We start from the raw sequence: 26,440 nt of genomic DNA on the forward strand, positions 1-26,440 counted from the left end.
AATTATGTTTTTAGCTCTCAGCACCCCAGATTATGGGATGTTATATGGATAGGTAAGATAAACAAAAAGATGGCATTTAGGACATATGTAGGTGTATTTACAAATTATCCTCTAGATTTTAATGTCCTAGATGTAAAATAATTAAATTTCCTCCCAGTAGTATTTGTTTATGAACTGGATTTACTTTCCAAACTATATGGCTAAATTTTGATTATTCAGTGGATTTACTTTCTAGACTATATGGCTAAATTTTGATTACTCAAATATCAATCAATAAAAACAACTTAGTTTACATACAGAATGAAAGTTTTTACCTGTGCCAAAAATATTTAATGTGTACCAAAATGTGTTTTCTTATTGTGCAGGTGCTACATCTTGCAGGTATTGAAGCACAACAAGTAGTTTTACTTCTTGAGGATTATCAGTTTGTACATCCTACATTTTTGGAGATGATCAATAGCCTTTTGTCTTCAGGCAAGTAAATGGGTTCTATTTAAAGAAAATAAAAGTAATGTAAAAATTATTCAAGGAAAGTGATCTTATATAAAATTACGTTTCAGAGAACACTTGGCGTAGCTTTTATTAAGGTGACATGGGATTAAACATTAAACATGCTCAGAGCAGGAGAACTGAGAAACCCTGTTTTTATAAAACCAAGATTGTGGAATTATATAAAAATGATGATTAAATATTGAATATTGATGAATATACTGAAAAATTGGCCCTCTTAACACACTTTTGGTGGGACTATTATAAGTTATAACCTTTTAGGAAAGTTATCAACCAGTACTTATTTAAAAAATGTGTTATACTGGGCTTCCCTGGTGGCGCAGTGGTTAAGAATCCGCCTGCTTGGGCGTCCCTGGTGGCGCAGTGGTTGAGAGACTGCCTGCAGGGGACGCGGGTTTGTGCCTCGGTCCGGGAGGATCCCACATGCCGTGGAGCGGCTGGGCCCGTGAACCATGGCCACTGAGCCTGCACGTCCGGGGCCTGTGTTCCGCAACGGGAGAGGCCACAACAGTGAGAGGCCCGTGTACCGCAAGAAAAAAAAAAAAAGAATCCGCCTGCTAATTCAGGGGACACGGGTTCAAGCCCTGGTCTGGGAAGATCCCACATGCCGTGGATCACCTAAGCCTGTGCGTCCCAACTACTGAGCCTGCTCTCTAGAGCCCTTGAGCCACAACTACTGAAGCCTGCGCGCCTAGAACCTGTGCTTCACAACAAGAAAAGCCACCGCAGAATAGCCCCTGCTCCCCGCAACTAAAGGAAGCCTGCCGCGCAGCAACAGAGACCCAATACAGCTAAAAATAAAGAAATAAATAAATTTTAAAAGAACTAGTATGTAAGGAAATATGTAGTATAATTTGTAATAAAAATTTGATAGAACCTCACTGTCCATCATTAATGGAAAAATTGAATAATTATAATATGGCCTTAAATGTGGTTATATAATAGCAGATATATTTCAGATATATGAGGTCTCATATTTCTCGAATTGTGTTGTACTCTTTTTGTCTCTGGAGCCACTCGACCTTTTTGGTGATTTCCTGAGGAGAATACCTGCAATTTCCTGCAATTCTTCCTTTTCTGAAGACTTTATGAAGTTTATTATAATCTCCTTATAATGCATAACCACTGTTAGTAGAATTGGTATGAGGTAGCTTCGTTTTAAACTTGGACTAAGTATTTTGGTACTTAAGTACAAAGTAAACCTTGTTAAAAACTAGTTTCAACTATATGAATTGTTCCATTCTAGGGACCCGAGGACAAAATTTGCATGATGCTCATGTTCCACTCAGGTTTTAATAAATACTTGTTTTGTATCCTGCTAGGTAGACTCTGGGATAAAATAGTTTTTTTGTTTTTTCAGAATTTAACAGCTTTGGTTGAAGGAAACATTTATAAAGTGAGGTATCTACACTTTAGTGCCCAAATGAGAAAGACTTTAGTTACACAAGTGGTAGGTCAATTTCTGTCAAAGTGAAGGGAAATGGTATAGTGAAAGTGGTATGTCTTGAGCAAGCTTGAAGTGTTTGCGGCCCTTTTTATAAATAATCTCTTCTGATTTTTAAGGTGCACATTCCTGCATATTGCTTAAATTGTCACTAGATGGAGACCTTGTTCATTTTGGCTGAGATAAACTTGTAGGCCAGATATATACAGGGTTTTTGTATTTTTGTTTTGGTTTTAATTTCTGAAAGCAAACATCCAGATAAGCATTAACCCAATAATTATTTTTATTGTAAGATAAATTGGTCTTTTTATCAAGATATAATAGCAAAAATCATAAATAAAGCTAAATTTTGGTAAGGTTAAATTTTGACAACGTTTTTGGCAAAAAAAGTATTTGAAAAATACTTTCAGAGAAAGTACTCAATAGGCCTTTTTGTCTCTTTTTTGTATTTCAAATTCTTATTCCCTATAGAATATGTAAATAGAGCTAGCTTTCTTTATCAAATTTAAGAAATCAAGGGTATCTTGATATGGCTGAAGTTTAGAGGAAGACATAGAGCACATTTATGTGTGTATGCATTTGAATATGTACATCCGTGGTGGTTGGGGAGCAGTCTGGTACCTCTGAGATTAACCTAAAGAAAAGTAGGGATTCAAACTATGTTGGGCTCTACATGAATGCAGCAAAAGAATTTTCATTTAATCTTACAGTTTCTTGTGAATTACAAATATGTTGGTTTAACAAATATTTATTAAATAACTGGATTTATGGTGGTGAACAAGACAAGCTTCAAGCCCTCTATCAAATTCTTATAGTCTTAATCACCTTTGATTTGACTTTCATCATTCTGTTGTATAGTAGCAGGCCATGACTAGTTCTCCTGATTTCTAGTACAAGTTCATTCATTCATTTGATAATTCGTTTGTTCATTTATTTAACAAATATTTATGTTTTAGATACTTGCTAAGAATGCCCTAAGGTTAATATTGATCATGATCAAATATTCGCCCTCCGGGAATTCAGAATCTAATTGGGCAGGAAAGGGAAGTAATTCATTCATTATTAAATGATGTGGTAAATGCTAAACAGTGATGTTTGGATACTATACACAAGAGAAAAGAATGCTTTACCTAGCATGTGGGTATTCAGGAAAGTCTCATGGATATAGCAGTTGACAAAGTAGTGTCTTGAGGGATAAACAATAATATTAGGGGAAGATAAGGGGCAGAGGAAGACTGTGGGTATTATATTCCAGGAAGAGGGAGTATTTCATTAAATTTTTGGAACACAAAGAAGTTCATTGAGGCTAGAATACAAGGTCTTGTGGGGTTGGGGTAGAGAAGGACTTGGAAAAGCAGGTAGATGGCTAGATTATGAACTGTCTTTAATGGTTTGCTTAATCAACTGAAGGCTATAGATGTAGATTTGTGAATAATATAGAGGGTGATAGGGTTTGTTTATTTTTGAAAACAAAGCTTGAATAACATCAGATTATTTGATTACAAAAATAGAAGAAGCATTGTGTGTGTAAAATGTGTTTTGAATTAGTGTAATGCAGGTAAAACTCAAAAGAAATGTAATGTTCTGTAGGTGAAGTTCCTGGACTCTACACTCTTGAAGAATTAGAGCCCTTGCTGTTGCCTCTTAAAGATCAGGCTTCACAGGATGGTTTTTTTGGACCAGTCTTCAATTACTTCACATATAGTAGGTGCCATAGAATTCGTTAATCAATTTAAACTATGTTTCATATGAAATAAATACCATTTAATTTGCATTATTTTCTCATTAGCAAATAAGTAGCATAAAGGCTAACCTATAATAAAAACAAGTTAGCAAAATTTTAGTGAAAGGGAAGGGTGAAAGTATGGTAATGTTCTTTGGAATATTTACTTTGTTGCCTTTGTTTCCATGTGGTGAAATTTGTGCTTTAGTACCTCCTATGTTAGAGAATTATTGAACTATTTAGATTGTGCCAGACTCTGTAGTGTTATTTTTTTGGAACTAAAGAAAGTTTGATTACTGCAGAAGTAGTTTCATGTGCACTGTAGATATCTAAAATTGATAAACAAAAAATAAGGCAATGATGGCAGCACCCAGACGTGACTATTACATTGATCTTTATTTTTCTAAAATAACATTTATTATTGATGAAATAGAGACAGTTGTTAAAGAGCTACCCTCCCTTCTGTCCACTTCAAGTTTACAGGGAAATTCTACTACACCTTTAAGAAACCGATCATCTCAATGCTATTTTAAACTGTTTCAGAACATAGAAAATAAAGGAAAGTGTCCAACATAGAAAATAAAGGAAAGTGTCCAAAATCCTTTTTACAAAGGGAAAATGATATTGTCATTGAAAGAAGGAAAAGGTATTTCTCCTAAAAGAAAACCATAGATCAGTTTTGCTTGTGAATAATGAAACAAAAATCCTTGAAAGAAAAATTACAAAATAGAATCCAGTGTCATATTTGAAAAGTAACAGCAGTATCATACCTTTCTAGATCTTTTATCCTAGCATACACATACACACACACACACACACACACACACACACACACACACACACACGTATTTTTTAACCAAAATAAAAATTATACTGTAATACTGTTTCATAGCTTGTTCTTTTTATAAACAGCTCCTACCATCCCATTTCAAAACATTTTAATTTCATAAAACCAGACCATATATAGGTTTCTTCAATTATTATTATTGTAATATTCCAAGAGTATAATTTTCTTATTTTTTAGGAATTCAACAAAACTTGCATATTGTCTTGATAATGGATTCTGCAAATTTAAACTTCATAATAAACTGTGAGAGTAATCCTGCTTTGCATAAGAAATGCCAGGTGTTGTGGATGGAGGGTTGGTCACATAGCAGTATGAAGAAAGTAAGTTTAATGTTTAAATATGGAAGTAAAAAGTAAGCACATTTTTTTTAAAGTTATTGATTGTCACAACTTCCCTTTGGTGTTTATTATAATATTACCTTAATTGTGGCACTGAAAATCTCTCATAAGTTTGAAAATAACTCTTTTCTTCATACTCTTGTATTTGATAGTTTAGTTGAGTATAGAATTTTAGGTGGAAGATTATGTTCTTAATTAAGGACCACAGAGATATTATTGTACCTTAAAAATTTTATGCATTTCATTATTTAGCCTATTATAGGCTAGCTTATGATAAAAATATCACAGCAATAATATTAGCTGTTGTTTAAATTAAAATTTAGATGCTTTTTAAAAAATCTGTTATTGCTATGATATGTGTTCAGAGGGGGATGAGTTTAAATTGTGAACTCATAGCACCGTCTCAGCTGGAAGCCTTTTATATCGCTTCATTTGAATTAATAATAATTTTCAATATTGTCTTTTTGAATGATACTCATATTCCCAATCATTCATTTCTTTATTTTTGTATAGTAGAAGTGCAGACTAATGCCTGTCATGATTCAGAGGAAGGAGTGTAATTTGAGATAATAGACAAGGTTTTAGAGTTGAGATGATATTTTAGTTAGATTTCAGTAAGTAGGTAAAGGAGAGGAAAGTTATTCTAGTCTGTGGAGGCCAATGAACAAGAGGTATTCATTAAGAATTAGTAATTATTGGGTGCCTAATACATGCCACTATTCCATATATTGGGGATGTAGCAGAGAAAAAGACAAAAGTCCCTGCCCTCATGGAATTTACACTCTTTTGGGGGATATTTGGGGGGAAAGCTTTCTAGGTGAAGAACCTGAGATGAGAGCATGCCTGGTGATTCTGAGGATCAGCAAGAAGCCAGTTCATTTGTAACAGAGCGATAAAGGGGAGAGTAGTTGCAGATGAGGTCAGTGAAGTAAGAGAAAGGTTAGGGTGGGGCTTTGGATGCTATTATAAGGATTTTGGCTTTCCTGGAAACAAGTAAGGGATCCCTTGGAGGCTTTTGAGCAAAACTATTCTAATGTTTTAATGGTACTACTCTGGCTTCTGAGCTGAAAATAGACCATAGAAGACAAGGAGGAAGCAGTCATAAAGCTATTGAGTAATTCGGCAAGAGACGAGGATGGCTTGCTCTCAGGATGTAGTGGTAGAGGTGGTGAGAAGTGGTAGATACTGGGTATGTTTTGCAGTAGAAACGATAAGATTTGTTGACAAATTGTAATAAGGTGTAAGGGAAAGTGAGGAGTTAAGGATACCTCCAAGACTGTTGGCTTGAGCACCTGGAAGGATGGAATACCTGTCAGTTGAGGGGAGACTTTGAGAAGAACATTTTGGGAGGAGAATATGAGGTTTTCAGTTTTAGATGTGTGAAATATGAGGTGTTAGACATCTGAGCTGGAAGATTGAGAAGACATTTGGATATATGAGAACGGGGAAAAGGTCAGGCATACAGGTAAAATTGTGGGAATTATCAGAGTATAGCTGGCATTTAAAACTGTGAGAAAAAAATATCACGAAGGAAGTGAATGTTGGCAAAGAGAGGAGAGATGCAAAGGCCGAACTCTGGGGCACTTCAACATTAAGAGGTTGAGATGAAGACCAGGAACCAGCAAAGGATACTGAGAAGGAACTGCTTGGGAAATAGGAAAGCAGGAGAGCATGTAGACAAGTGAAGCCTAGAAGCCAAGTGAAGACAGCATTTCAAAGGAGTGAGGAAGGATGAATGGTGACACATGAAGGTAGACAAGGCCTGGGAACTGATTGTTGCATTTAACAGCATGGCGTTCATTAGTGACTTTGATAAAGCAGTTTCAGTTAGTAGTGGAGAAAAAACATATTGACCTGTTTCAGAAAGAATGAGAAGAGTGGAGAGTGAATATGGTCGCCTCTTTTGAGGAATTTTGTTATGAAGTAGAAGATAAAAATGGGTCAGTAACTGGAGGAAGTGGGGGTTAAAATGCTTTCTTTCTTTTTTAAAAAAATTTTAAGTTGAGACAAACTGTAGCATTTTCATACACTGTTGGGAATGCAAAAAAGATGCAAAACATGTATGTTACATGAAAGACGGGAAAATTGCTAGAGCAACATCCTTGGGTAGTAGACAGCATATGGGTCTATTGCACAAATGAAACAATTAAGGATAGGCCTTTGCTTGTAGAATGGAAGCATTATCCTTAATAACAGGAAGGGAAGCAGAGTACAGGGGCACAGTTCCAAGTAGGTGGGCAAGTGTGGTATGGGAAGTTTTGGACACTTCTGGATGTTTCTGTTTTCCCAATGAAATAGGAGGTAAGATTATCAATTGAGAGAAAAGTTGAGGGAACAGATTTTGGAGTCTTGAAGAGATATTAGAGGATATGCAAAATAGTAGTTTGGAAGAGGGAAAGAGTGAAAGGTTTAGGAGAATGGAGTATAATAGCTAGGTAGCATTAAGGGTTCACGTGAGGTTAGTGATTATAAAGTTCAGTGAGGCCAATCAGCATAGTTGTGTGTTTTTTCTCCAGTTACATGTGCACTCATAGGTGCAGACCTTCAATAGGTGGTGACTTGCATTTAACCAGGATTGGGGCTTTGCTTTGCTACTCGAGTATGACAAAGCAAGTGAAGGCCAAGGGAGCTGAGAAATTATGGTAGGAAGATGGTGAATGACAGTATAAAGATTGTTAAATTAATAGATTGTAGGTCTTGGTGGAGTCTGAGGATGATTGACATTGCAAATGGAATGAGCTGGGAAGACAGGAGTGTAGTGGTAGAAGAGTGGGATATTTGAAAGTGAGATTATGAAATGATTGCAGTTGCTGTTAGTGACAAGGTATCAGGGTGTGACCCTTTGAAGTGGGGGTGAGTGGCCGGGAAAAAGGTGATAGAAAACAGAAGGAGAAGAATTCAAGGAATCGAGAGGTCAGGGTATTAATAGGAATTAATAGGGTTAATATACTTATTCAATTCTTTTTAGAAAGTGCCATTTTTATCCCCAAGGAGGGAGAGTGGAGGCAAAGGGGAATGTGGGTAAATCCAGGCAGGAAAACTTTGCTAATGTAGAATATCGTTTAGGGATAGAATGTTTCCTACCCCTCCCAACTTTATTGAGGTATAACTGACACATAAAATTGTATATATTTAAGGTATACAACATGTTGTTTTGTATATTTTTATGTTGTGAAATGATTACCACAATCCCGCTAACTAATATAAGGGATAAAATTTTCAAGAAAGTAAGTTTCCAAAGAAACAAATTTCCATTGATTTAAAAGTGTATATTTAAAATATTCTCACAGTTACTTAAGTGTTTTTTCAGAAATCAGTGAAGGTATTTGAAAAAATAAATGTTCTTTGGCTCAAGAACCATGGCACTTTCAAACTTTTCATTAGTTAAGGAATCTTTTGGCTTAATGGTTTATTCAGTCTGAGAAATTCAGAAAATGATTTTTTGACCTAATTACCTAGATTACTTGTACTTCCTCTTGTTAGGAATATTAACTGTATCAGATGAAAGAAGTTGAAGGTTTTGGCTTAATTTTAAAATTTCAGAGTTCTACTTATTTTCTTTTTCCCAGAAATAGAGTTAAAAATTTTTTTTGTATATTTTGAAATAGTATTCTTATAAGATTATAATATTTTCTTTAATAATGATGATATCTGTTCATGAAACTTTATTTTCTTATTTGTGATAGTGGCAAAAACCTAGCTATAGACAATAGATAGTTTTTAGAATTATCAATTATGTTGATGGCAGTTATGTTAATTATCAATTATGAAATTATTTTTGTTTAGTTTTAGTTATTTCTTATTTAAGAAAGCTAAGCTTCCTTCCTATTCCTTTATGCCATGAAGGCATTTTATTAGTTTGATGCCAAATAAAACATTTATTTTATTATTTTACTATTTTAAATGGCATCTGTGATTATTTTCTAATTCAATCAAAAATGTGATTTTCTTCATTTCAAAAACTCTAATCATTTTTCAAGCGAGATGTTGAAGCTTTTCTATATGCTATTAATTTGCAATACATTAATGGTTGATATGTGACAAAATCTTGACTAGGAAATAATGTCCTCTAAAGAATCCTAGAAGAAAAGTCCAATTGAGACTGTTTCTTTTTTTCTTTTTTTGGGGTGTGTGTGTGTTAAAGGTTTTTTAACCTCTGATATTGGATTTACTTAAACTTTTTTCCTACTGAATTGAGGTTTAAAGAAATGCTCTTCCTATTTTAGATACCTGAAATGTTATTCAGTGAAACAGATGGTGAAGAAAAATATAGCGACCAAAATAGAAAAGAAGAAAAGAAAAAAAACTCAGGTAGTATTTTGATGAAATTGACTTTATCTGATTTTTATTGATGAAATAATTCCTGATTTCTAATGTTATAGATCCATTAAAGATTCATGATGATTATGAACTGGAATAATGCTAAACTAACTAAGTTAGGTTTTTTGATGCAAACTAAACTTTTAAGCCCTCTTTTTTTAAAACTAATGTTTATGTCATTTCATATAGGACCTAACAGCATATCTGTTGTTTAAAATTAAGACATTAGAAATGTACATTTTTGACCCAAATGATCTAAAGGACTTACTTATATAGGGTTTTGGGCTAATAGCCTAAACTTTTCATATTAGCTTATCACTTAGGTATGTCAAAGCACTCAATTCATATGCAAAATTGTGTTATGATTCTTTGAGTATGGACATAATATTTTCTTAACTATAATGTTCTCTTTATTTTCTCCATTTCCACATTAACTTTGACTGTGGTCTTTTTCTTTTATACCATAGCATATTTATTCATTTATTTAATCTAACCATCTAATTATTAAATATTTATTGAACTTGTTTTATATTAGGTACTGGACTGGATACTGGAGATGACTTAGGATAATCTAGTGGTAGCAAGAAATATGTTATATATAAACATAAAATTTTGGTATAGCAGGATAAGTGATGGTAGAAGTTTATATGAAGTACATTGGAAAGTAAAGCCTCTACCTAGCAGATACTAAAGGAAATGCACTTTGCCCAGACGGGCAGTTTGGGGAAGGTCATTCTGGTTAGAGTGACTAGCATGGAAAAGGCTTGAAGAAATAAAATAGGCATTTTTATGGAACTATAAATACCCTGAAGGGCTAAGACATAGGATATAATAAATAGTAGAGTACTAGATGAAGAGAAAAAGGTAGGCAGGGTTGGGTAAGGAAGAGCCTTCCATGTCATGCTAAAGAAGGAATTTGTATTCTGACTTGTGGGTGATTTGGAATAATTGAGAGATTTTTGGTAGAGATGTAACCAGAGGCTTGTTTTAGAAATGTAAGTCTCTGCGTGTACCCCTTTCTTCAGTTATGAAAAATAGATTGGTGTACAGAGAAACCAGAGGTACTGTAGACCAGTATAGAAGGCTATTGCCTTCTAATCTAAGAGGAAGGAATGGACTTGGGGAGATATTAGGAGGTAATCTAAAGAGGACTTGGTTATGTAATGGCTGTTGAATGCAAGGAAGAAGAAGGATGCAAGAATATTTCTCAGGGTTCTGCTTGGAAAATTCATTAGAAGTTGATTTTATTCACTGAGGTAGGGAATACAGAGGGAAATAGGTTGAGACCACGAGAGGGAGACGGTATGTTTGGTCTTGTATATATTGGATCTAATGGGAACTTGTTCTTAATTTTTTGGCTTTTGAAGTCCTGTTTCTCCCTGTGTAAATAAGAGTGGATAGGTGTTACTTGGTTTGGTATCTCTTTTCCATTCAAGTAGCTTTTAGTGAGCTTGCTTTTGGATTACATATTATGTAGTTCCAGTTAATTTATATTTTATGACAAGCTATAGATTTATCTTTCTTGCAGTAATAAAAATTGTCAGGGGAAATATATTACAGTGGAAGGATAGAGACCAATGAAAGTAATAATACAAAATTAATAAGAAAAATGGAAGTTGTGAATGGATAGGAATGCCTGTGCACCTTTAAGGCAAAGATGTTATCTCATATTTATAATTTCATTGCTTAGAAGTATCTGGCAAGAATAAATATAGTTAAGTTCATTTTCTCTAATTCTTAATGGATCGTACTTATATTAAGTCATTTTTTTCTCTTTCTAGTTGATCCTGATTTTCTAAAATCATTTTTATTAATCCACGAGTCTTGTAAAGCATATGGTGCTACACCAAGCCGATATATGACCTTTTTACGTGTGTATTCTGCCATTAATAGCAGCAAGAGAAAGGAATTATTAAAAAGACAAAGTCATTTGCAGGTACAATATTGGTAATCTTAAATTATTTTATCTATACATAGGGGACAAGGATTATGTAAATCACAATGCCATGTTGCCATACTTAATATAAATAAATATTGTACTGTATTAAATGTCTTGGAAAACTGTCTCACTTACCTGTCTTTATAGCCCACTAGATTATAGTAATGGTTTTGTAATTTTTTTTTTGTTTGAATAATTATTTCTTCACTACATGGTATTTATGTGTTTTTGATAGTTTATGGTGCTGTCTTTAAATGTCTTTTTCATATAAATGTGTTTTAGAAATCAGAAATGCCTATTATTAATTAACACGTAATATCCAATATTATGCTTTATAATAAACTTTAAATTATATTTATAATTATATTTTTAAAATATATTCTTAAAATTATATTTTATAAACATCTTCTTATCCATGTCACTTGACTTGGTACGTTCTGAACAGTTTTCTTTTTGTATTTCTCTAACTGCAGAGCTTAAACTTAAGCATGGTATTAGAATGTCAGCTTCAGATTCTGTCAGAGAGCATTTCCTCTGCCAAGTTCTTGCTTCTCTTTGTGAGGGTCGTAAACTAGGAACATTAATTGGCAGAGTTATCTTTATTCTTCTTTCTAATGATTCACTTTCATTTATATTAAGCCACTAACTCTACATGCTTTGGAGGGGTAATTTCCTGATTTAGTTCTCTATGGTGTTTCAGGTAAATCACTTAAAATCACTGAGTTGCAGCTTAATTGGGTGAATGTGTTGAGTACATTAGATAAAATTCAAACGTAAAGAACCAGCGTGATGCCTGTCCTCTGTGCTGGGTGCTCAGTAAATACTATTTACATTCCTTTTTTTTTGCCATTACTATCTTTCCAAATCTTCTGATTTGTTATGTGACAAAAACCCAATCATATTAAAGAAGAGAGGGAATATTTTTCATGTTTATTCCTTGGATTATCCATGGGCTGTGGAATGGGGTGTTATAATGGCCAGGCGTGTTATAATGGCCATGGTCAAACAACCACCCAAAGAATAGCTGAAGCATTTTGAGTGATTGCTTACCAGACCCATTTGTAAGGCAGTCTCTTATAAAATAGTTGGGTAGTGGACAGACAAACCAAGTCACGTCCAATATAAAAAGAGTGGCCCCTGAGTCCTTCTGCCCAACCAATGAGACTGAAAAATGGGAAGGGTTTACAGAATTTTTTTTCTTTTCTATTTTCCTTCCTGTCTAATGCAGTGAGTAAAAACCCTACTATTTAAGCTATCTAATATCTAATATATGTTGATTCGTTCAGCTTTACTGTGATGCTTTAAAATCTATCTTTTTCTAAAGCCTCTGTGGAGTCTTTTACTACATCTTAATGAGTACACAGTTGAATAAATCATTATAATCAGCAAGACGAAAATACCTAAGTCCACTTGCAAATGTAGTATATGTACACATTTACATTTATGCTTGATTCTTTCTTATAGACTTTGTTTACTGTATGTATATAAAATTCCTTTTCTTTTAATATTGTCAATCAACATTTTATTAATGTAGGCTGGTGTATCTAAACTAAATGAAGCTAAAGCTCTCGTGGATGAACTGAACAGAAAAGCTGGAGAACAAAGTGTATTACTTAAAACTAAGCAAGATGAAGCAGATTCTGCTCTTCAAGAGATCACAGTATCAATGCAGGTAATGTTTAGAGTAAGCTCAACGATGCAAACGATAGAAAGGTCATTTATGCCTGATTGTCAGTCAGTGTGAAAAATGACATTTTTACTTATGTGGATTTAAAAAATATTGCTTGTCTGTGCTGAGTAGACTGATAGCGTTGTGTACTTGAACTTTTGTGGAAGAGTGTGTTATTTTCCCATATTGTTTGAAATCAAAACTATATTATCCTCAATTGTTCATACACTAATTTATCTATAATATAAAAATATAAACATTTTAATTGGTGTAGGTTTGTCTGTAACTGATTTTGTTTACCCTCTGTTAGTTAATATTTCCTTTTATTTTTCTTAATATCTCTTTTAGGCTTCAGGGGTTTTCCCTGTTTTAAATATTCTCACGATTTACAAAATAAATCTATTCATTCTATTTATACTTTCATGATATTTTTAATATTTTGTTTATATCCTCTTTTAACATTGCCTTTCTTTTGTTGAACCCTCTCAAGGGAGATTTCTCTCTGTTCTTTCTTGCTTGGGTATTCTTTTACATTTGCACACCCTCTCAGTATGCTTCTGTCCATTACCTTGCTTTTTAGTACTGATTACATACTGATTACCACCAAATCCATCTTTTTTGTCCTTCAGCCCTATCCTTCCTCTGAACTTCAGACTCAAATAGCCGATTATCTGTTAGACATGTCTTCTTGAAAGTCTCACAATTCAAAACAGATTAAAAACTGAACTTATAATTTCCTTTTCTGTATTCCTTCCCTCAGTTTATGGTACTACACTATAGCTAATTATTCAAGACAGAATTTATAAATTGTTAGATTTCTGTTCCCTCAATTCATGACTCTAATGAATCATTAAATTCTGTTAGTTTTACCTCCCTGATTTGTCTTAAATATGTTTCCCCATCTCAATGTGGGTGACTATTAACCTTACTTGAAGTCCAATGCCTCTTTTATTTAAATTAACTTCAGTGTTTATCAGACTAGTGTATATATCTCAGTAAAAGTAAATAGTATAAAAAAGTCTTAAAAATAACAAAGTTGGAGGGCTTATGATATAAAGACTTACTATAAAGCTACAGTAGTCAAGGTAGGGTAATATTGGTGTAATGATAGGCATATCGACTATCGGAACACTGTGGCATCCAGAAACAGACTCATGCATACATGGTCAATTAATTGTATACAAAAATACTGTTTAAATGGGGAAAGGGTGGTCTTTTTAAAAAATGGTACTGGAATATTTGGAGATCCATGAAGAGAGGAAAAAAACCCTCAAACCTTTACCTTACAACTTATATGAAAAGTAACTTGACATGGATCATAGACCTAAATGTAGAGCATAAAATTATAAAACTTTAGAAGAAGATATGAGAGAAAATCTTTATGATGTTGGGTGAGGCAGAGCTTTCTTAGATATGATACCAAAATAGAAGAAGAAAATAAATGATAAATAGGATCTTATCAAAATTAAAACCTGTGCTCTTTGAAATAAATTCCAAAGAAAATGAAAGGCAAGTCACAGACTGGGAGAAAATATTTACAAACGTGTATTTGATAAAAGACTTGTATCCAGCATGTATAGAAGTGATTACAACTCAATGCTAATAAAACTAACAATTCAATTTAAAAATAGGCAAAAGATTTGAACCTGCCCTTCATGAAAAAAGACTTATAAAGGGGCCAGTAAATACATGAAAAGATAGATGCTCAACATCATTAATCAGCAAGGAAATGTAATCCCCTTATTTTTTAGTATGAGACCTCATTCTAGCCCTTAGCTTTGTAGTGCTTAGCCTGGTAATTACAAATCCAGAGCTTCTTTAACTTAGTTTCTCAAAAGAGTAACCTTTTTTCCAAACTTCTGATAGTTGGGAAGGGGAGTGGTATGACTCCATAAACTGCGTATTTAAAAATGTGTTCTAAATATTCTGTGAAGACTTCACAAGGCCTCAGCTATTTTTTAATTTTCATCAGCCACCTGTAGCATTCTCTCCTAGAGCCTTCTGGCTTGTTTCATTTTTTGCCTGGTTACAGCTGCTGTCCTGAGATCATTCTTTACCATCTTGGTTTACGCCGTCGTTTCTGTGGAGCCTATCCCCAAAAGCTTGGTGAGAAAGGATACATGGGCGATAAATTTTGAGATCTCACATATATGAACATTCTTCTCTGTCCTTGGTTGGTTGGTTGGTTGTGTGCTGGGAATAGTATTCTGGATTTTGAAGGCATTGTTCCATTTTCTCCTAGATTCCATTGTTGTGATTGAAACACTCAAAGCTATTTTAATTCCTGATCTGTTTTGGGGTGACTTGTTGTTTTTTATTTTCTCTCTTGGAATCTATTTTAGATCTTTGTTTCCATTTTTCTGAAAGATGTGGTGATTTGCTTTGCTTTAGGTTTATTTTCATCCACTGTGTCCAGTGTGGGTTCTTTCTACCTGAAAATTTATCTGCTTCAGTTCTGGGAAATCTCCTTAAATTATTCTATTGATAAATCCTTTTCCTTTATTTCTCTGTTCTTGCTTTTTAGAATTCTTCTTATTATTTGGGCTTTGGGCTTACTGGTCTGGTTCTCTAATTTTCTTATATTTTCTCACTTTTTTTCTTCTCTATGTGCTCTACTTTCTTCAAAATTTCTTCAACTTTATTTTTTAACCCTCCTATTGAGTTTTTCATTTCTGTTAAATTATTTCTCAGGAGATTTAAAAAAATCTCTAGATGTTTCCTTTTGGCAGTAGTGTCCTTATTTGTTGTTGTCTCATTGTTGCAGTATCTCCAACTAGCTCTCAGAGGATATTTTATGAAGTTTCATTTTTCCTGAATATTTTTTTCTTCTGAATATGTTTTATTATTATTTTTCTTACATGATTGCTTTATTCTCAGTTAAAGAATAATTCTTAGTTATTCACTAAAAAAGCTTTCTTTTCATGTTTGGTCATCTTCATTGAAAATCTGAGCGTGGAAGGGAGGTTTGTTTATTGTGAACTTCTCAAGAGGGTTATCTGGACTGATTTGAATGGCATAAGCAAAAGATTTCACCTGGCATGTCAAAATAAATTCCTTGGCAGATGGAAAATCTTCAAAGCAATAACATTTGCAGATAATTGATGATTATATACACATTCAGTGTTTACAACATAAATTTATGGACTGCCTGACCTGGAAGTAATAGATCAGATAATAAATTTAATTTTCATACTGTAAAATTTTAGCATAATTTTTTATCAAGGAATTTTAGAACCAAAGTAATATAAATACTTATCTGAAGCAGCTAGTCATTTTTATTGTTAAGAGTATCTGTCAAATACTTTTTTTTCCCTTCAGGAAATTGAAGGCATCGTTCCATATTCTCCTAGCTTCTGTAGCTGCGATTGGAACACCTTTAAATTTCTTACCTTTAAAGAGTAATTTGAAAAAAGTAAAAGCTTCATAAAGAATAATATCATTGATAACTATATATTTACAAAAGGAAAATATTCAGCACTCCGTGTGCCTATGTACCTTCAAACTAGTGAACATTATTAAGATACATTGAGTACTATGCTATTCTTTTCTCTGGACTGTTCTGGGAAGAAGTATTTCTAAGACTGTAGCTAATTGTATTACTTAGTAGAGACCCAGAAGAATAACTCTGCATCTTGTATTATAAGTTAATAATTTTGCTCAATTATAAATTGGAGACATTTCTGTTTGTTATTTTATACATAAGTATGGTAGGGAGAGACAGCTTAAAAACCAAACCGTACAACTTTTAAAGCTAGCAACTCTAGGTTTGTGACATAAGGAAAGAACACACTAAATGCTGTAGTCACTCAGAATAGATATAACTTACAATTGGAAAAGTAGGTTAATAAAACACGAAGCACTTGAGTTGGGCCTGTAAGCGTGATTTTGATATTGTGGAGATGGAGAAAAGAACTTTCCCTGTTGAGGAGCGGTAGCAGAGATACACAGGTAGAAACCCTTGTGGAACATAGAAGATATCAATTGCGCTCACGTGTCAGGTACCTGAAGAATCAATATATTGGCAATAGGACACAAGGCGTTAGTATTGTTCTTGTTGTTGGTTTAAACAACAGAAATTTATTTCTTCCAGTTCAGGAAGGGAGAGAGCGAGAGAAGAAAACTCTCTGGTCTCTTCTTTTTTTGATTTAATTGAGATATAATTGACTCATAGCACTATATTAGTTTCAGGTGTACAATGATTCTGTATATGTATATAATGTGACATGATTACCACAATAAGTCTAGAGAGGATGCCAAGCATTAGTTTTTAAACTCCTTGAATGATTATAATATGGTTGAGAATCACTGTTGTTAGGATTCTTGGAAGGTTTCTTGACAAATTTTTTCCCTTGGTTTTTTTTATAGTATAATAAATAAATAAGTCAAACACAAACATTCATAATGTTCATCCATTTTTATATATGTGAGACCCTTGATTTTTGTATTCATGAGCAAAGAGGTCATGTGTTAATATATCATTTAGTGTTCTTTGAATCTTTACTAATTTTTGTTCATATATTTGCCATATTATTGTGTCATGATTTCAATTAATTTTTTTTTTTTAAAGCCTGCTCTTTTTTTTAAATGCTTGGCTTTTTATTTATTTATTTATTTATTTATTTTTGGCTGTGTTGGGTCTTCATTTCTGTGCAAGGGCTTTCTCTAGTTGCGGCAAGCGGGGGCCACTCTTCATCACGGTGCGTGGGCCTCTCACTATCGTGGCCTCTTTTGTTGTGGAGCACAGGCTCCAGACGTGCAGGCTCAGTAGTTGTGGCTCACGGGCCCTGTTGCTCCACGGCATGTGGGATCTTCCCAGGCCAGGGCTCGAACCTGTGTCCCCTGCGCTAGCAGGCAGATTCTCAACCACTGCGCCACCAGGGAAGCCCTCAATTAATTTTTGTCTAAAATAAAGTCTAGAAACAAACTTCTAATATACTATAGATTGTCTCTAAGAATTATTACTATTCTACTATTAGAATTATAGAAGACTTCTATTTTCAGTTTTCTTATTTATGAAATAAGCATAATATTTATCTCAGGGTTGTTGCAAGTGTTAAATGTATATTATTATGATCATTTTCTAAATTATGCATTTCGGACATGTTTGATTTTTAAATAGTAAGCATTTATTACTTTGCTATTCAGAAAAAAATAAATAAAGCATACTTCTTAATAGTAAACATAGAGTAATTTATATCATGTTTCCTAGGCATTTTAGAAACTCTTATGCCAATTAATATTAGAAAAGCATTTAATAGAAAGTGCTATTTTAAAATAACATTTTTGGTATCATGCTTTTAAATGTTGAGTGCATTAAAATTGATTGGAATGCTATTTAAATATTCCTGTAGGATGCTAGTGAACAAAAGACAGAACTTGAAAGACTAAAGCACAGAATAGCAGAAGAAGTCATTAAAATTGAAGAAAGGAAAAACAAAATTGATGATGAATTAAAAGAAGTACAGGTAAGTTAAAAAAAAAAAGGAAACAGTGTAAGAGCCATTTACATTTTTGATTACCAACTTTACATAGGAGTTTAAAGCATAAGTCACTTTCTAATAGTATTATCAATGTGGCTTTCACTCAATACTATTTATAAAAGAGAAGCGGGAAGGAAAATCTGCTAGGAGGAGTAAGCAAATTAACTGATGGTTGTTAAAAATAATCTTTGTTTTGTGTGAACCATGTTGTTTTGACTGTAGAGGAAAAAATATTTTGTAGATAAACTCTTAGGCTTTTTTTCTTGAGACTTGATTAAATAAGCAAACAAGTCTTAGCATATAAAGAGCCTCTTGAAAATGGCAAATTGTCTCAAAACAAATTAGATTTTCCAAATTAGACTGTTGTAGTTATGGTGAGAAGAAACTCTTACTTTCTCAATTTGAACATTTTGTACTTCGTGTGTTTCAGGGCATTTTGATATTTGAAGAGAACGGATATTAATAACTAGAGTCATTTTTAATAAAATGACAATAAAACATTATTTGTAAAGAGTTAGTGATTTTTTTATATATATTTTTTGAAAGTAAAAACGCCCTTTTCGTGTTCTAGCCTCTAGTCAATGAAGCTAAACTAGCAGTTGGAAACATTAAGCCAGAATCTCTTTCAGAAATTCGTTCACTGCGTATGCCACCTGATGTAATCAGGGACATTCTTGAAGGAGTTTTAAGAATAATGGGTATCTTTGATACATCTTGGGTGAGCATGAAAAGGTAAGTTTTTGAATTTGTGAAAAATGTTATTTCACCAATGAATTATACATTCTTTTGTATTTTTAAATATTTCTTATATTGCTTCTCAAACTGAATTTCATCTAAGTACCTACCTGGTTACACACTTTCCCCTGATATTTCAAGATGGTCTATGTAATCATATATCAAGATCTATATTTTCCTTTCTCTATAAGTGATTGTTAAAAGTGTCAAAGGAAAACAGGAATGCCTTAAAGTCTTTAAGAACATCTTAATAAACAAATATTTATTTGGTCCTCACACAGTATAGAGCATTGTGTTTACTGTGATTTACTGATGAAGTAAATATAGTCACTATTCTCAAAAAGAATCTTGGATTCTTGGCAGAGACAGAGAGACACAGGGAGCAGGCGAGAGCCCCATAAATTATATAAGAGTGATGTAAACTGGAAGAGAAAAGGCTGATTATTAACTCAGTATGCAATTATGCAGCTTTAGGTTTCACAGTATAACAATGGTATTGTGGCTTGTGCTGTTGTTCAATTCCATTTAGGACTTAGGCTGATAGTAGAGTTCTTTTTCTATCTGAAATGGGAGAGAAGATTTAGATTGAGGGAGCACTTTAAAATCTTTCTTATAAAGGAGTCAGAATATTTTCTTGCATATCCTAGAATGTATTAGTACCCAGGGGCTCACAAAAAGGGATTTGGGTAGAGTTCAAGATTATAATTCCTTCATTTTATTGCTTCAGTGTATTCACAGAACATTAGAAAAACTGTTGTGCATCTTTCTGGAGATCCTCGTCTATAAAAAATGACGAATGGTACTTTAGAAGCTTAAGTACTTTAAAAGTACCCTATTTTTGGTTAACTAATAGATTAAAAGTATTGTATACACCACTTTGTTAAATTGATATTTTTGTTAAAAATAGCAAACTTTATTTAGCCTTATTTGAAGTACTATGCTTTAATTTCAGTTTCCTCGCAAAGAGAGGTGTGAGAGAAGACATAGCAACCTTTGATGCACGAAATATTCCAAAGGAAATAAGAGAGAGTGTTGAAGAACTTCTTTTTAAAAATAAAGGATCTTTTGATCCAAAGGTAATTTTTAACAGTTGTGCCATAAATTCCCTTTCCATACTATATAATATTCTCCTTGTCAAAATATGATGATTTATCATTATTGATTGTTTAGTTTACCTAAAAACTAAAAGTTCATTATAATAAGTTGTAAGTATTATAGCTGGGAAGCATTTACCAGAAGAATTAGGTAAACTATTGTAGAATCTAGAGGGTTGGGGGAAGGTTTATTATCTTAAGTGGTTTTTGAATCTTATGATCTGCTGTCAGCGGTAAGTTCCTAACTAGTCATAACTTCCAACTTGCCTGTATGCTTTTATTTCTTCTAGTATACTTGTCATATAATAACAGATATCTCTCTTGGAATACTTATATCTAATTTCAGCGAACAGTTTAAATTCCATGATTCTGGTCTTTTTTATATCCTTTATTCAAAATGTCATGTACTTCTTCTTTGACATCAATAGCAATTGTTTGAAAATTGCTTTTATCTAGTAAAGATCTATCTTGTATATTGAAGAGAAAGAATTGGTGCTTGAACATCGTTGTGAACGGCACATGTATTCATTTTAAACGTGGCTGATAATTACTTATGTCAATGAAATGTCATTATATTAAAGATTGTATGTGGTTCAAAACGATTTATTCTTAAGAAAAAATAGTGTATGTATTTTTCACTTAATCAAAATAGCAATTCACTTTATTTTTGCTATAAACCAAAAACTTCATTATTCGGGATAAGTTATTAAACAAATGCTTAAAGAAAATACACTAGAATTAACTTTGCCTTTATTTGAAATTAAGTTAAGATGCAGGATAATTTCTGATGTATTTTTCAGAATGCCAAGCGTGCCAGTACCGCAGCTGCTCCTTTAGCTGCCTGGGTTAAAGCCAATGTCCAGTACTCCCATGTCTTGGAACGAATTCAGCCTTTGGAAACTGAACAGGCAGGATTAGAATCGTAAGTGAAACATAAAATATAAATAGTTCTAGCCTTTATTTTCATCAATCTAATGACCTAGTTATATTATTAGGATTTATTTCTTGTCTGTATCTAAAAAAGGCAGCAGACAACACTGAGTCATTTAAATACAAATTAAGAATGTAGATCAAGATGATGGAGTGGAGGATGTGGAGCTCACCTCACCTCACAAACACATCAAAAATACATCTACATGTGGAACAATTATCATGGGAAACTGACTAGAAACTGGCAGAAGAACTGTACAATTAAAGCTGCAAGAAAGATCTGTACATAATTGGGTAGGACAGAAAAAAAGGCATTTGGTCAGGAACTGAGCCCCTAGGAAGGATCTGTAAGAAAGAAAAGTTCTATATGGGGGGACCCTTGACTTGAAGAGCGAGGAGGTTGAGCCACACACTGGGCATACCAGTCCTGGGCTCCTGCGTGGAAGAGACAGTCCCCCTCGCCTGCTGGGAAATCTACTGAGACAGACAGAAGGGCTGGAAAAGCCTAGACTCTACTTGTGAGGAGTGCTCGCATGCTGGCTTGCTAACAAGCAGGGTCGAGAGAGTTTTGCATTAGTGGGTGCTGCCTTACCACTTCCCAATCCGAACGGGCAAACAACCCAGGCCCACTCACTCCATCCCTGATGCAAGATTTGCACACAGACTTGGTCTAGCTATGGAGAGACAGACTCTGGAGGCTGGGGTATGATCCGGTGGAGTCATGGAGGCCATTGTCAGTGTGCACATGAACAGTGCCACAGAAATGCCCAGTGACTAAGCACTGAAGCTCAGGCAGACAGACCTTGAGAGAGACACAGCCCGAGGGACTGGGATGTGGTCCAGGTGGGACGGTAGCAGTTGTCATCAGCATGCTCAGGAGTACAGAGCCTTTCGTCTCCCAGTGAGAGCACCCTGGCTCTGGCTCCACTCACTCCATGCCACAACTTAGCAGTAGATCTGGGGCAGACAGGTCCTGTGAGAACACTGCCACAGAGGCAGCCCAGATCTCTGGTGGCAGTGCAGTCACTTCAATTCCTGCAGCCACAATGCCCCAGCCCTCAGCCCCAGCCTACTTCAGACCATAGCCTTGCACTAGATCTCAGATGAACACAGCAGAGAAAGGGATTCAACCTTGGGCTGCTTCTGAGCAGAAACGTGAATGCCTACACAGGTGATGCATAGGTCCTCTGTGACTGCATGGGCCTTACTTGCTTTAGCAATCACCTCCTTTTGGGCAGGGCTTGAACTCATGGACAGTGGAAACTGATTGAGCCTGACCATCAGGGCTTCTACTCCAACAACTGGGGAGCAGACCTCACCTCTGACAGGGCATTGACAGCCATGGAGCAGAGAAAAAGTCCCACCTCACGTCTTGTACAGGCTCTAGATGCTACAACACCAGCCATACCACCTATCAAGGGGATAATAGCCCACACACCCTGAAGAATGATGTGGCTGGCGTCCAACTGAAACCAGCCCTCACACCAAAAATATTGGATTCACACAGTCTACACAGTGATGTTCCCACATAAAAACACCCCTTCAAGACCACAGCAGATAACTGTTTCTGCTAAATTCATAGAGACAAAGAAAGTTAAGTAAAATGAAAAGAGAGAGGAACTACTTCCAATTAAAAGAACAAGATAAATCCCCTGTAAGAACAAATAATGAAACAGACCATGCAGCAGTCTACTAGACCCTGATTTCAAAAAGGAGGTAATAAAAATGCTAACTGAATTAAGAAAGATTATCGATAGAAACACAGATCACTGTAACAAGGACCTAGAAACTATAAAAAGGAGCCAATCAAAAATAGACAATTCAATTCCCAAGATAAAACCAATCTAGAAGCAATGAATAGCAGACTAAATGAGACAAAAGAATAAATAAGTGATCTGGAGATAGAATAATGGAAATCACCCAATCAGAACAGCAGACAGAAAGACAAATGAAAAAAAAAATGAAATCAACATATCAGATCTATGGGATAATATAAAACATGCTAACCTATGCATAACAGGGGTTTCAGAAGGAGATGAGAGAAGGGGGTTGAAAATGTATTTGAAGAAAATATGGCTGAAGACTTCTCAAACCTAAAGGAGGAAACATACTCAGGTACAGTAAGCACAGAGAGTCCCAAACAAGATGAACCCAAACAGACCCACACTAAATCATATATTAATTAAAATGGCAAAAGTTAAAGAGAGGATTCTAAAGGCAGCAAGAGAAAAACAAAGATTTAGTTACAGGGGAACCACCAAAAGGCTATCAGCTGATTTCTCTGCAGAAACTTTACAGGCTAGTAGGGATGGCATGATATATTCAAAGTACTGAAGGGCAAAGCCTGCAACCTAGGATGCTGTTCCTAGCAAGATTATCATTTGGAATAGAAGGAGAGCTAAAGAATTTTTCAGAGAAGCAAAAACTAAAAGAATTCAGCAATACTAAACCTACCCTAAAAGAAATATTGAAGGGTCTTCTCTAAATAGAAAAGAAGCAAGAATCTGTAGGAAAGGGAAAATCAGAATAGGAAAGGCAAATATATAAAAGGATTCAAGATCACTTTTAAAAACCAATACATAGATTAAAAAGTAATAATATAATTGTGAAAGTAATTTTAACTATAATTAACAGTAAAAGGATAAGCATGACAATATAAAATAGGATATCAAAATCACAAAATGTAGGGGAGGGGAGTATAAAAATGTAGATTTTTTAAAAATACGAACTTGAATGACTATCAGTTTAAAGCAAATAGATATAGTTATGGGTCAACATACTTGAACTCCATGGTAACCTCAAATCAGAAACGTACAATAGATTCACCAAAACCAAAAAGAAAGAACTCAAGCATACTACAAAAGAAAAACATCAACCTCCTCCCCCTGCCAAAGGAAAAAAAAACTGCACAGAGAAGAACTACAAAACCAACTGGAAAGCAAGGATTAAAATGGCAGTAAATACATACTTATCAATAATTACTTTAAATGTCACTGGATTAAATGCTCTGATCAAAAGACAGAGTGGCAGATTGGAGGAAAAAAACCAAGAAACTACAATTTGCTGCCTTCAGAAGACTAACATCAGGATGAAAGATACACATAGACTGAAAGGCGATGGAGAAAGAGAATTCATGCAAATGGAAACAACAAGAAAGTGGGGGTAACAATACTCCTATCAGACAAAATAGACTTTAAAACAAAAGCCATATAGAAAGAAAAAGGGCATTATATAATGATAAAGTGATCAATATAAGAAGAGGATATTACACTTGTACTGTAGGAGCACCTAAGTATATAAAACAAATGCTAGAAGACATAAAGGGAGAAATTGACAACGATACAATAATAGTAGGAGTCTTTAACACCCCACTGACATCAATGGACAGATCATCCAGACAGAAAATCAGTACGGCAAGAATGTTCCTAAATAATACAATAGAGCAGTTGGACTTAATTGATGTCTACAGGGCACTACATCCAAAACAAAAAACAAAAGCAGAATACATGTTCCTTTCAAGCTCACATAGAAGATTCTCTAGGATAGATAACATATTAGATCACAGAACAAGCCTCAACAAATTTAAGAGGTTAGATATTATTTCAAGCATCTTTTCTGACCACAGTGGTATGGAACTAGAAATAAACTACAGAAAGCAAAATAGGAAAAGAACAAACACATGGAGACAAAACAACAAGCTACTAAAAAGACAGTGGCTCAACAATGAAATCAAAGAATAAATCAGAAAATACCTTGAGACAAATGACAATGAAAACACAACCTTACAAAATCTATGGGATGCAGCAAAACAGTTTTAAGAGGGAAATTTATAGTGATATACAGGCCTTCCTCAAGTAACAAGAAAAATCTCAAACAACCTAACCTACCACCAAAATGAATAAGAAAGAAGGATAAACAAAATCCAAAGTTAACAGAAGGAACAAAATAATAAAGTTCAAGGGGAAATAAATAAGAGATAAAAAAATAATAAAAAAGATCAATAAAACCAAGAGCTGGTAGTTTGAAAAGGTAAATCAACAAACCTCCAGAGAGACTCACCAAGAACAAAAGAGAAATGACTCCAATAAATAAAATAATAAATGAAAGAGGAGAAATAACAACTGATACCAGAGAAATACAAAAAATTATAAGAATACCATGAACAGTTTTATACTAACAAATTAGACAATCTAGAAGAAATGAACAAGTTTCTAGGAACATACAGCCTGCCAAAATTGAGTCAAGAAGAAATGGATAACTTGAACAGACTAATCACTAGAAGTGCAGTAGAATATGTAATAATAATTAAAAAAAAAAACCTCCTTGCAAACAAAAGCCCTGGAGTGGATGGCTTCACTGGGAAATTCTACCAAACATACAAGGAGGAACTCATACCAGTCCTTCTAAAACTATTCCAAAAAATTGAAGAGGAGGGAACACTTTCAAATTCAATCTATGAGCCCACTGTTATCCTGATGCCAAAACCAGACAAAGACACTACAAAAAAAGAAATTTACAGGCCAATATCTTTGATGAATTTAGACGTAAAAGTCTTCAGCAAAATATTAGCAAATTGAATCCAACAATACATGAAAAGGATCATACACCAAGATAAAGTTGGGTTCATTCCAGGATCACAAGGATGGTTCAAAATATGTGAATCAGTCAGTGTGATACACCACATTAACAAAAGCAAAGACAGAAACCACATCATCATCTCAATAGCTGCAGAAAAAGCATTTGACAAAGTTCAATATCCATTCATGATAAAAACTCTCACCCAAATGGGTATATAGGGAACATATCTGAACATAATAGAAGCCATTTATGACAGACCCATAGCCAACATAATACTCAATGGTGAAAAGCTGAAAGGCTTCCCGGTAAATGCAAGAACAAGACTAGGATATCCACTCTCACCAGTTCTATTCAACATTGTAGTGGAAGACCTAACTATAGCAGTCAGACAAGAAAAAGAAGTAAAAGGTTTACGAATTGGAAGGAAAGATTGAAAACTGTCACTACTTCAGATAACATGATACTCTATAAAGAGAACCCCAAAGTCTCCACACAAAATCTATTAGAACTAATAAATGAGTTCAGAAAGGTAGTAGGATACAAGATTAATACATGGAAATTTGTTGTGTTTCTTTACATTAACAAATATCAGAAAGAGAAAGCAAAAAAAGAAAAAAATCCTGTTTAAAATCGTGTCAAAAAAAGTAAAATACCTAGGAATAAACTTAACTGAGGAGGTGAAAGACGTATATGCTGAAAGCTGTAAAACATTGGTATAAAGTAAATTGAGGATGATTCAAAGAGACAAAAAGATATCCAATGCTCTTGGATTGGAGGAATTAATATTGTTAAAATGACTGTGCTACCCAAAGTAATATACAGATTTAATGCAA

General features: G+C 34.2%; 1 protein-coding gene across 3 annotated transcripts in view; it reads left to right on the top strand.

Annotated features, from left to right (window-relative positions):
* The window catches only part of DYNC2H1 (dynein cytoplasmic 2 heavy chain 1), a 376,702-nt gene that overhangs the window by 106,081 nt on the left and 244,181 nt on the right, over positions 1–26,440 (top strand). For 2 of the 3 annotated variants that reach the window (XM_079929106.1, XM_079929107.1), the window contains exons 50-59: positions 366–474; positions 3,545–3,658; positions 4,702–4,844; positions 9,089–9,173; positions 10,964–11,118; positions 12,656–12,793; positions 18,142–18,255; positions 18,842–19,002; positions 19,958–20,081; positions 20,900–21,021. In XM_079929106.1, the coding sequence (XP_079785232.1) occupies positions 366–474; positions 3,545–3,658; positions 4,702–4,844; positions 9,089–9,173; positions 10,964–11,118; positions 12,656–12,793; positions 18,142–18,255; positions 18,842–19,002; positions 19,958–20,081; positions 20,900–21,021 (1,265 nt within the window). Of the gene's footprint in view, positions 1–365; positions 475–3,544; positions 3,659–4,701; positions 4,845–9,088; positions 9,174–10,963; positions 11,119–12,655; positions 12,794–18,141; positions 18,256–18,841; positions 19,003–19,957; positions 20,082–20,899; positions 21,022–26,440 lie in introns of those variants that run through there. The other variant, XR_013829425.1, reaches the window with a different exon arrangement.

The sequence above is a fragment of the Stenella coeruleoalba genome (assembly GCF_951394435.1).
Source record: "Stenella coeruleoalba genome assembly, chromosome: 8".
Classification (NCBI taxonomy): Eukaryota; Metazoa; Chordata; class Mammalia; order Artiodactyla; family Delphinidae; genus Stenella; species Stenella coeruleoalba.